General features: G+C 36.3%; 1 protein-coding gene across 1 annotated transcript in view; it reads left to right on the forward strand.

Moving 5' to 3' along the window:
- The first annotated feature begins 8,417 nt into the window (after positions 1–8,417).
- The window catches only part of LOC117331163, a 42,021-nt gene continuing 37,114 nt past the window's right edge, over positions 8,418–13,324 (forward strand). The window contains exons 1-2 of the mRNA XM_033889761.1: positions 8,418–11,793; positions 12,374–12,398. Of these exons, the coding sequence (XP_033745652.1) occupies positions 10,785–11,793; positions 12,374–12,398 (1,034 nt within the window). The 5' untranslated portion in view covers positions 8,418–10,784. The remainder of the gene's footprint in view (positions 11,794–12,373; positions 12,399–13,324) is intronic.

The following is a 13,324-nucleotide window of genomic DNA, read 5'->3' on the forward strand; positions in this document are numbered from 1 at the left end:
CTGGTTCAGAGAGAGTTCGATTTAGAGAAGTGATGCCATTTTGACCGGTCAGGATCCGGGGATAATATTGATTGGATGATGCTTTGAAGTAGTGTTAATATTATGGCGGTTAATGAATACATAAAATTTAGAATTGATAAAAATTAACTAAATAAATAAGTTCTAATACTGATTGCGAACTTATCCCATAATTACATCATTTCACTTATATAAGATATCATTTTACAGCACTGTTATTGGCATTGACCTGTAACAAGCCTGTCACTATATCTTTGTACGTATGAGGCATGTCTAGGGTATTTCATTCCAAACCAGAATGGTTTTAGAAATAGAAATAAGAAAATTAATTTCAAACATTAACCAGTTCCTTCCAACCTTATTGAGGACATTGATATTGCATTATAAAAATGAATCCTGATCTACAGTTAGCTAATTCCTTGTTGTATGCGTATATGTGAATTTGTCTACAGCAAAAATAACCTACTCAGGGCCTCATGCAAATCAGATGCAAAACTCCGGCTTTCTAGCTCCACTTGTTTTCCAATGCCAAACAGACTACCGTTTTGATGATGCATGGTGATTTGGTTTCATCTTGATAGTTTTGATTGATACACAATTTTAAAAATCATAATGCTCCTAGTCTTAGATGTTTTGTACCAATTTACCTACTACTTACCTATACTTGCATATGCCCCAAGGTGTTGTTTTCATGGTCAGTTGGCCGAACACTTATCATGTTAGCTCAGGTAAGGTGGGTTTACAGAAGAAATTTTGGGTGTTATTTAACCGTTGTGGACACAAAATCGGTTTGGTATTCGGAATTCAGAAGGGTCTATATTGCAAAGTTTTTTTTACTATGATAAAGAAGGATCAATTTCGTTACATTGCCGTTTCGATCAGTATCAAAAGGTGATCGGTTTTGAGAAAGATTGGTTTTTGAAAGTTGCATTGTATATAGCTATCTGCAGGGTGAGAAAAATATTTTTGAAAGCACTCGTCCAAGGGGACGGGACAAGTGCCTTTTGAGAACCACTCATCCCTGAACTAGAATCACTCGTCCTTCTGACTTCTAATTTTCAATTTAAGAAAACACACAAAACCTGTGTAAATATTTTATCAAAAAAATGTTTTGATCATTAATTTGAACTGCATTTTTGTGAACATTTCATAAAAAAAACGAGTCGGCAAGACAACATGCACTCATCCCCAGCCAAATTTAACTCATCCAGGACGAGTGCTTTTTTCGCACCCTGGCTATGGATACACGTAGGGTAGACGAACCTGAATCTTTATTTGTTCTTTCTTTGAGCTCATTAACTAGGCTTGACTTCATTAGTTACATAGGTCATCTAACTAGAAACAATTAACATCCCTGTACAGTATGTCTGTAGACTCTCCTCCCTATAATATAACACACTTCACAGTGCCAAGGCTGTACATATAGGGTCTCCAAGTGCTTGTTTTATCACTTCTTGTGAACACTGTGATGGGTCAGACAGTGCCTGGGGCTGGTGCTGTATCATTAGCTAGGACAGTCTACATCTGTGTTTATGTCAAGGTCAAAGAAAATGTCTGTGCTTTATATGCAAACACTTAATTTATAAAAAAAAAACGTTTGGGTATACATATCATTTCTAGAATTCCAGAGCAAAGACCTTGTAATTTAGATTTTGACGATTTAGAATTTGTTTTTCTGGATGTTTGTATGATGTCGTATTCATTGTTAATTAATTTACTTAACTGTTCATCAAGATATACTTGTTTCCATTAGGCATGTTGGGGATGTTGGAAGCCTATATGTTGTAAGTGTGCCAGAAACTAATTAAGTATGGGAGATAACTCTACCTGTCTTTAGAGAAATGTTAGAAATTAAAGTTTTAAATGTAGCACGATATATATCAATGGATGTTCTTTGAACAAAAAACTTCATTTTTATGGAAAATAAAGGGGAAATGGTTTTCATTATGAATTTTACTTCTTTGGTAGCCTTTAAACAATTGATATCCGTTTTCTTTCTGAGGTTATTTGTGTATTTAAAAAAAACATATTTGTAAACAGAAAATGAAAGAATTGTATGTGCACAATGTAGGAAAAGAACTGTCACATTATTAAAGTTTAAAACAATTATTATGTTTAAGTGATATTTTGTAGTGTATTCAGAAAAGATTACCAAATAAAAAAGGCAATATCATTTGGACATCTTTTTGTCAGTGGAAGGGGAGTAACTCTGCTGTGTCTTAGCTGTTTTGCTAGACCTGGTCATAATGAAATATAATAGAAAGGAGAGAAAATTCAAAAGATGTTTTTAATGAAAGAAAAATGTGTTTCACTGATAGATATGCCTCTGTTGAATTATAATTGCTTGGGACATTTAAATATCATCATGATTTTATATGTCTGAACTTCTGATCTCTTTAGATATATTACAATATTATTGAGATGTTCTAAGTTTTTTTGATATGTGCTGTGCGGATATAAGTTTGGGGGAAATCCTATTGTGAGTGTTCACTGTCTTCTAATGAAGATTTCTCATTTATTCTCTTCACAACAAGGCTAGATAGTGATGCAGATAGGGTCACTGTACTGAATGGATGATGCTGATGCAGTAGGTTTGCTCTGCATTATCGATCTTTGTGTTCATGTCTGAGGAAGTAGAGAAGAACCAACTGGTTGAAATATGCTCTCTATATAAAACAATCTTTAAGATTATCTTTAGTTTTTAGCTCCTATTTACTGCAGTCATCAGGGTTACCTTTAGTTTTAGTTTTTAGCTCCAATTTACCCCCAGTCAGGGTTACCTTTAGTTTCTAGCTCCCTATTTACCCCCAGTCGTCAGGGTTACCTTTAGTTGTTAGCTCCCTATTTACACCCAGTCACCAGGGTTACCTTTAGTTTTCAGCTCCAATTTACCCCCAGTCAGGGTTACCTTTAGTTTTTAGCTCCCTATTTACCACCAGTCGTCAGGGTTACCTTTAGTTTTTAGCTCACTATTTACCCCAAGTCGTCGGGGTTACCTTTAGCTTCTAGCTCCCTATTTACCCCCAGTCGTCAGGGTTACCTTAGTTTCTAGCTCCCTATTTACTCCCAGTCACCAGGGTTACCTTTAGTTTCTAGCTCCCTATTTACCACCAGTCGTCAGGGTTACCTTTAGTTTCTAGCTCCCTATTTACCATCAGTCACCAGGGTTACCTTTAGTTTCTAGCTCCCTATTTACTCCCAGTCACCAGGGTTACCTTTAGTTTCTAGCTCCCTATTTACCACCAGTCATAAGGGTTACCTTTAGTTTCTAGCTCACTATTTACCCCCAGTCGTCAGGGTTACCTTTAGTTTCTAGCTCCCTATTTATACCCCCACTCGTCAGGGTTACCTTTAGTTTTAGCTCCCTATTTATACCCCCACTCGTCAGGGTTACCTTTAGTTTTAGCTCCCTATTTATACCCCCACTCGTCAGGGTTACCTTTAGTTTCTAGCTCCCTATTTATACCCCCACTCATCAGGGTTACCTTTAGTTTCTAGCTCCCTATTTATACCCCCACTCATCAGGGTTACCTTTAGTTTTAGCTCCCTATTTATACCCCCACTCGTCAGGGTTACCTTTAGTTTCTAGCTCCCTATTTATACCCCCACTCGTCAGGGTTACCTTTAGTTTTAGCTCCCTATTTATACCCCCACTCGTCAGGGTTACCTTTAGTTTCTAGCCTCCTATTTATACCCCCACTTGTCAGGGTTACCTTTAGTTTCTAGCTCCCTATTTACCACCAGTCATAAGGGTTACCTTCAGTTTCTAGCTCCCTATTTACCCAGTCTTCAGGGGTTATCTTTAAACTGTTTATTATGTAGTAAGTTATCCTTTTTCTGTAGATAATATATAGGTGTCTTGTGATACCTTCAGTCGGTTAAAACTGTAATTAAAATGATTTAAAGGTCAGGAAGTTAATCTGTAGTGGGAACAGATTGCTTTGAGATTTGTAATCCTCCGAGATTATATTATCTTTAGTTGGAAGTATCACTTTCATTATTAACTTGGAAGATTAATAGGAGGATAGACAGAGTGTTTGTAAAGGAACCCGAGAAACTTGTAATAAATTGTTGACCTACAAACAAGATAGTTTGTACAGGTGTGTCAAAGGTAATTCTATATTCTCAAGTATCGGTGACTCACCTACCATAACAATGGATGTCCAATCATTTCACACTCATTTTCTTCAGATATTAGAGGAAGAAAATCCTATATGAAGAAACAGATTCCTTTCCTATTTAAGTCTTTCATTATTGCCATCTTTTTTTTTTGTAGACTTAATAAAATTAGTCTAAAATGATACATCTGTGGTCAATATGTTTCAGTATATATCTGAATAAATTTGGTTGGATCATCTAAGGACTCTGGAAAGCCTTTAGACTCGTATTGACCCCTGGCCTTTGTGAATTTGTTTTTTTAGACTCCGCTGTAACTGCAAGCAAATGTCGTTGATTTGTTTATTTGCTTAGTTTGTTTTTAATTATTGCATCATCAACATTTAGGGTCATCAACACATTTTGAGGCAGGATTTCCTTGTAGTATCTGGTGGCTACCTTATAGAGCATCATAAGAGTAACTGAGGTGATGTGTTTGTTTGAGGACACAACCACCTAAGTACAGAACAGTCTGCTACCTAAGCTTCTGGAGACATTTTCAAACTATAGTGCCCCAAGTAGGCATCGTACCACACCTCGGATCGTCACCTGAGATTGTATAGTCAGACTAAGCTAATATGTTCACTTTCTTTCAATTCTTTGGTAGTGAAAATGTCTTGTTTGCTATAAATATTTTGTTTGTGTATAAAGTAATCAAATCGACAAACTTTGTTTGTGTATAAAGTAATCAAATCGAAAAACTTCATGTGGTCAAAAAGCTATCATTTTGTAATATGACTGACTGCAGGATGCACCAATTTTCCTTGGACATTGCTCCCTAGTGGTGTCATGGTAAAGAATTGATGTGTGTAGTGCCATTGTTTTGTCATTTAAAAGAATTATTGAGTATAAATACAATTTTATTGCCAGATTTCTTTGTCTTCAGGTATTTCATTTTAGTTGTCATCAATCTTCATCAGCTTAAGGTGTTCTGTTAGCGACAAAAGTCATTGGTAGGGGTCAGTATGTCTCCAGACAGACGATCAGGTATTTTCTTTGTTACAGAAATCAATATAGTGTTGTGTGTATAGTATGGTCAGGCTGTGATTGTATCATGGTCAGTATTGTATAATATTACTTACAACATGTAGTAATAGATTTAATCTTCCTGCTGGCTAGACATGGTGTAAACTTATAGTGAGATGTTACACTTCAGATTTGGTTTGATAAGTAAATTAATGCAATTATTAAGCTAATTAATAAAGCTGCCAATTCTTTTTTTCATTTTTAATTAGGCAAGCATCCCATTCTCAAACGTAAGCTGATATTTTTTGGAGAACTTAAATGAAGGTTTCTCAACAGGGAGATTAGGATCAGTGATTTTGTACGTATAGCTATCAATGACATGTGTCGGCTCTGTCGGCTCTGTCGAGGGTTAGTGGGGAGATCGATACATCAGTACCACCCTATGTGTCTGTGATCACCAGATCAGAACACTACAGTCACTTGAGGTAACAAATTACCTGCACAACTTAACCTATCAACTTCACCTGTAGCTGATCAGCCAACAATACAGCCTTATACAGGTATCAAGTAAAATCTGGCACAACCTGTAAACCCCTTCCCCCTCCCATAGCACTATTTTGATAACAATTTGTATATTGTATCCCCTAAACTACTGTTGTGAGGTCTGTATCCTGATATTAATTTTGAAATGTCTCGTAAATAAATCAACTTTAGGTCAAATGTAACTGTGTTAGCTTTATGAAATAGTTAAAATCTAAAATTTTATTTTTCTAAACTTATTTCTTTCAAGAATTAAGGATCATCATAGCTTATTCATGGATGTGATATATTGTTGTGACAAAATTGACACTTGTTAAATTTATAATTAAAATATAAAATACTTTTTTTATATGTAAATATTGGTAAGACATTGGCTATCAATACAATTTGACAATGCTTAATAAACACAGGTTTGACGTAATGTATGGAATGTGAAATGTCTAATTTACTGGAAAATCTAAAAATATCCTCTTATACATATGTTCATATACAGTGCATTCCACTTAATCGGGTAACGCTTAATCGGGTATTTCGTTTAATTGGGTAAAATTTCAAAAACCAAAACCATTTTCTCTTAAATCATGTTAAAAAAATTCGTTTAATTGGGTTGGAAAAGTCGTATTTTTCGGTTATTCGAATAGAACAATCGGGACAAAAAATAGAAATGCTCCAATTTTCACGAAAGTCATCGCGTATTTCTTTAAGTTTTAGACATTTATCAACAAATAGTGTAATTTTGATGGTTCAAATGTCAAAAAAAAGTTAAATATTACCTTAAACGGTAATGTTATGTCGGGGTTTTGTCATGTTCAGAACTGTGTTGTTGTTGATTCTGCCTCGTGTGGTTTTTCCCCAACAGGAAGTCGACTAAGAATTGTGGGTAAAATTAAATGTTATTTTTAGAGTCAGCAGCAGGCAAAACGTAATGGGGTTTTAAAAGCATAATTAAGCGACTAGACAATTAAACTTTTACGTCTGGGATGTAAAATCTTCGAAGCAAAAACCAAAACAATAGGTTTTTACCTGGGTCTGATATTGCTACAGATCGATCGATATCACCGCTTACTGTATGTGGCGAATCCAAAGTGAGGGGTTCGCCACGGGGAAATGTGACGACACCGATACACAGGTGAGTTAAAAATCAGTAGCGAGCAGTAAAAGGACAGACGCCCGACGTTAGCTCATAATTCCTATTCAGGTTAGGATTAGAACTGGTTAATAAAAAACATTACATTGGATTTCGTGTTGTTTTATCAGTGACTGCCAGTGTCAAGTTCGTATAAATTTATACCACAGGAAACGACCTAAATAAACTCGGTTTCTCCGATCTCTGTGCTTTGGTAATTGGAAATAATATGGAATATTTTAAACTTCAAAGCGAACATAAGAATGTCTCTATGATAAACATAAATGATTTTAGATGTAATTGTCGGCGAGTCCTTAGATCGTATGTCAAATTAGGAACACACGGATGAAACAGGGATGTATGACCCCCCGATTTGAGGTGCTACGATTGTACTGTGCCGCGAATAAGAAAATCATTAAGGTTTTGTTATTTTAATACACACATTTTTATACAATTAGTAATAGTAATCTGACAATTTGACATCAGTAAAAGCACAAACAAAAACACCGTTTATTAACAATAATAACGCAAATATTTTCATCCAAAATCGACCCAAGTCTGACTACCATTACGGACCAAATCCAAGATGGCGACGTGCATTTCGGCTTATCGGGTAAGTCGGTTAATCGGGTAAAAAGTCCCCGCAAATAGGCAACCCGATTAAGCGGAATGCACTGTACTTTACATATAATTAAGCAAGAATGATGTCAAACTGAAAGTTTATACCTTTCATATATAATCATCTCCCAAAAATAAATATGGGTGCTGCAAAAAGTATTTCTCCACTTAGTCATTACATTGACAGGTATGACACAGGTATGACACGGGTGTTATTTATACAGGTAAAGTATTCAAGTGATAGCACAAATATTATCACCTGTGTACCCTCTGAACTCAAAGAATGTGCTCAAAGGTAAATACGATTATCAAAATTTATTTGCACACACACGAACAACAGGAAATTTAAATTCACCTACCCACCCTTTATGTATATCATCAATTAACAATTAGGTATCAGTTTCCTGGACTTTTGTTTACTGTACAATAGAAATACATGTTTATCCTGGGGTAGGGGGGATCTGATCCTCCTACTGATAAGATCCATGGCCTAATTGTACTTGTGTACATATAATTATCTTTATATCAAATGTAACTGGTTGTGTACTGTATAACTATCAGTTAGTACAGGCAATGGCTGAGTTAATGTATTCGTGATTTAATTCACAGAAATTTACCCAGGTGTAACATTGCTTGTGTATGAAATGTCCTAATACTTGTTCTATAGACACAACTTGTTTACATGTGTTTAGATTTTAAAATACCATGTTTCTGATGTCATTTTGGTTTTCTGTGTTTTTGGAGAAGTGTGGATACCATGTGACGAGTTTGTATACAAATGCAGACATGCCACAACTTAATTCTCAGTATAATTATCGCTATCAGGCTGCCATCAAATTCACGCTCGAGTTGTTATGAAAGTGAAGAATAACAGCTAATGGTTTTTCCTGTATTTTAAATGAGTCGATCGGCTGTTAAGTAAGAGGGATAACTCTTCCTACCACTGACAACCATTATGATGACCTGATCGCTCGGCTGATCACAACAATGGCAGCGTAGGAGTGTTAGTCATGGAGAGTGGGCAGTAATGTTTTGTCAACAGAGCCGGTCTAACTGTGACGTGTGTACCTGTGCTGTTCTCTGACCATGAAAACAAGCCGAGGAAGTGATGAACTCGCACCAGCTGAACGATAGACTGACCCTCGAGTTCCGGAGATTGGAGATTGGGACCGATGTTTGAATAATGGTTAATCTTGTCATCGTTTTATGTGAAACTGATATTTGTAACAAAGAACTAATGTTGATATGGAACCTGGTTGACATCCTGTTACAGTGGATCTAGGACCTGTACAGGTCAATATGACTCTTGTTTACAAAAGTATAGAAATATTGTTTACAGAAAATAACAGAGAAGGAAAATTGATATATACATTTTGTGTTGTGTGACAAGCACATGAATACATGGAGATCAGATGTTTATTGACAGTACAACTGACAGAGAAATTAACAATGTGAAAAATGTTTTGGAAATTGAAAAAAAAATAGTGGAAAAAAATACCCCAGGATCAGATTTTGACTTTCTGCCTGTATGGATGTTTTTAACCAAGGATAAAAATATTGGTGTTAGAACAAGGAAGCTCATGTAGATGATTATCACTTTCAATGATATTTCCCTGTGGAAATCAAATATATATGGTAAAGTGTGGCTGATGATGTCAGGGCATGACCATTAAGGAAAGGAGATTTTGAATTATTCAATACCAGACTCAGTTCTACTCTTGATGTGTTGGCCAGAACCCTGGTTGTCAAGTGAATACAGCTCATCAAATCTTTAGAGCTGATTGGTCAGGGTGTCTGGACACTGGACAGCACATGTAACCTTGGACTGATTGACAGAGCAAGTCCCTAAGCCCATTAACACAGATATACAGTAAGATAGCCTGCCAAATGATTACTCTTGATCCCAAGTGAATTAGCACAGGGCCAAGTATAATCCTGGTATGGAAACCAGAGTACCGACATGTGTCTTCAATTAGCAGTTATCTGAAACTTTTATGAGATAATTTTATTATTAATTATACCTCAACACACATATATATAATCAATTTAAACAGTTTCTGTGTCAAAGGAGCAGACGTAATTCTATAGATATATGTGAGTAATAAACACAAGTTACTTAAGAGTGATAACACTTGTGACCAGAGTATCATTGGATACATGTACAAAGTGCTGTGATTGGCTGGTATTACAACAGGGACATCATCACAGGGAATATTACACCAGTCAGCCAAGAGATTTTCTCAGAGAACATTTGATTCACAATCCTCACAGCAGACATTTATATATATATCAACAAGCATGTGTTCACAAAATGCCATCTGGCTGGGTTTCCCCCTGTGTGTAGACAGCTACACAAGAAAGCTTGCATTGATTTGAGTCTGACTGACTGCACATGTACAACACAGTGCTCGTCTCACCCAAGCCATATGGTACTATATTATACTTTGTAAATCTGGAAACAGGACTCTATAAAGATTTGATGACTGAAAGTCTTCATACAGGTAAAAGTGGACTTGTGGTTAAATGAGAGGATTGTCTTTCGTACCTTTACACTAGACATACCAGTAATTGGATGTTATTATGTGACGTGGAGAACCTATAAACACTATTGATATTATTGAGTATTTCCACACAGACTTATTGTACTGGATCGTTGTCAGCGTGGAATTATGATGTAGTGTGACCAGGGTACTGTCGATATATTACCATTAACGGGATGTATTTACTGACGTAATATTAGTTTGTGGTACGATTCATATATAGACATAGTCAGTGTGCTCATCAATTAAATACCTAATTAAAGTGTCAGTTTATATATGTGTGTTGAGACTGGTACTGATAACCAAATGTTCGGTGGTGTTCAGTGGTATAATCGTGATTTGGTTCACATGTTCACCTTGATAACAGTTTTATTTACCCTGGCAGCACTTAGGAAAAGTTATTTTTAGACTTTTCTACCTTCTTATAAAGCTAGTGCTTTACAGAGGTTGTGTAAATAAGAACAACTTCAAAGAAAGAGGAACTGTTATTTCTTTTTGGTGAGCTGCAGATTTTTGTACCAGCGTTTTACCTGGAGAGGAGAGAATGTGTATTGGGGTGGTTTAGGCGTAAGGTCAGAGTTCATGGTATCAGGTTGGAGTGTACCTACCGGTGTGTAACAACATTAGTGGGTATTTGTTGAGGAGCAGTTTGCTGGCAGTGTTGTCCCATCCTCCTGCCAGCGTGCCTGTGTGGCTCTACTCTATTCACTAACTGAATTGATGAAAAGTGGATGTATATTAGAGGCCTAACACAAATTTGTGTATGTTAGGATGTGAACATAGAGTGATCTCATCCCTATTATATTATAGTATAGCGAGGTATGGAAGATAGTCGAAAGCGGTCTGGTATATCGTATAGCCGCCTTCGACATCAACGCTCCTCTAGTCCATCAGCCAAAGTAAGCACCAGGTCCCGTAGATCTCACAGGAATACTGCTGCCAATCGGATCTGTAACCAAAGCATATTTGATCTTCAGTACTGTGATATACAGAGGGATTCATCACCACATAGTCATCTCAAATATGGATTCGTCGATGAGGAAGATTTTGAGGATTTTAAACAGGATTTGAAAAATTTCAGTCATCTGAAGGAGGAGTTATTTGAGGACTTTAGCCTGTTTAAAGGTGATTCTAAGCCCAAACTTCTCACAACGGCAGAGGCTCGCAAAAGTAGCCATCTACCTGCCGATCCACTCATGGAGTTCCTCAACAGTGATGAGCACTTCCAGGAGTTTGAAAGAGTGTTTGAAACGTTTAAAAGTAATAAGTTTTCTGATAGTCTGGACAAGCTTCGGTGGTCATTAAACAGGTATGGCGATGAGGACGAAGAAGAGGAGGAACCAGATCACGAGGAAATTGATGATAAGTGTGATGTGTTTGAAGATGAATTAGATGATTCTCAAATTGAGGATTCTTTTACGGATTTCTTTGACCATGATGAAGATTTCATGGCATTCGAACGTGAATTTCAAAATCTTAAAAAAGTGAAACGACGTTCTAAGGTGCTACAACGAATAAATCGTAATTCAGGCTGTGATATAGTTCAGGAGTTAAAGGCGTTCTGTGATAATGACCCCTCCCTCAAATATGATGTTAATCCCGGGGAGGAAAGGGTGTGGAACTCGGGTGGGGAGTGGGATTATATATTCAATAAATTAAAAAGTGACAATCAGGTGTCGTTGCCGCCAAGTGCGTCGGGAAGTTTACGCACATGCACCAGTATTAAGGAGGACAGTGTAGCTGACTTTGATACAGGATTTTACTCTAGTGCTAAAAATCAAGACCTCAATACTTGCTCAACGCTTACAGATTTGCCAAATTTAGAAAACAGTAAGTATATTTATGTTACAGTACAATTGTATGTTCTATATGGATACAGATTTGCCAAATTTAGAAAACAGTAAGTATATTTATATTACAGTACAATTGTATGTTCTATATGGATATATTACAGCATCATAAATCTCACTGGTGGAGAAAACTTTCACTCCTCTGCCAAAAATTATTTTAGCCTTGCCAATTTTACAAAATAAGGGCAAACAATTAGGGCTGTATTCCACTGCTTGAGAACCTTCTATAGTGGGTGCTGATCAAATTGCATTTCCCAAAGGCCAGGCACATTATATCAATTATCCTGCGGTTGTAACATAATATACTATTAGCTTGGTTATGAGAGATTATGATGTTGATCTTGGGCTTCTGTTCAGGCTATATGGCTGGTATAGCTCCCCTGATCTTGTCCAATGTGGATATATAGGCCCTGGTGGACTATCATACCTTGTTTACATTTGTACTAAGTACTTTTCAATTTGTGATCAGTTATCTCCCCTTAAGATAAATATCTTTGGTTACATTGTATACCGCCATTGTAATCCTAATGTCTGCCTACCAGATAAATGAATTATTTCAGATTATGTCCTGTTGATGGAGTATCTGTCAGTCGATGTGAACATTAATAGTTAAACTTATGATCCAGGTAATTTCCTATCGGAAATTCCTATTTCTGATAATATCCCCCTTAGAGTAATATTTTTGGGAAAGCATGTAAAAATGCAGATGTCAGCCTGCAAGAAAACATACCTATTACTGATTGTCTCCCTTTTGATAAAGACATGTTTTGGTCAGTATGTAAATTTATCGGGTATGCATATAATCTGATAATCAAAAGAAAATTTATTTATATTTCTGATTGTCTCCCTTTGAAAATGTAATATGTTTACCATGCATTGAGTAGGTAATCACTGCTTTTACTGAAAAGTATCCAAGGTTTCCATTTGAGACTTTAGACACAAAAAAAGAATCTGGTCAGAAATGTATGCTTGTCTATTTATGATTTTGTCTGAAATAAACCAGTTTGTTTTGTACCAGTCGATCTACCAGTCTGTAATCCCAGAACTCAGTCTACTGGACGTAAGAATGAAATGGTTATATAATTATGTTCATTGTGGTGAAAAGATTCACAGTTTATGGGTGTCCCTTAGAGGTTATACATATGGGATTCATTTTCCTGGGACCAGTTTCACACAGATCATGACTAAATATATTTATATTTTATTACAACTACACATATCTTCTTCCCATTATATGTTGAGAATCCCTCTATATAATGTCTAAACCTTAACCTTGTACAAAGGTAATGGGATTCACTCTGGTATATATATAATATATGGCCTTTGCAATAGAGAAGAAGTTGTAGATGTTTCCTCCTTGGTGGCTGATGTATCTCACACCTGTCAGCCTTCATCCATAGTTCTCCCATCTACATCATGTCTATGTACTGGAACAGCCTTAACAGCACTGAGATTTATAAATATAAGCAAGTTAACTGGAGCTCTTCCTGAATCTGTTCAGTATCAATAAA

The sequence above is a fragment of the Pecten maximus genome, chromosome 7 (assembly GCF_902652985.1).
Source record: "Pecten maximus chromosome 7, xPecMax1.1, whole genome shotgun sequence".
Taxonomy (NCBI): Eukaryota; Metazoa; Mollusca; class Bivalvia; order Pectinida; family Pectinidae; genus Pecten; species Pecten maximus.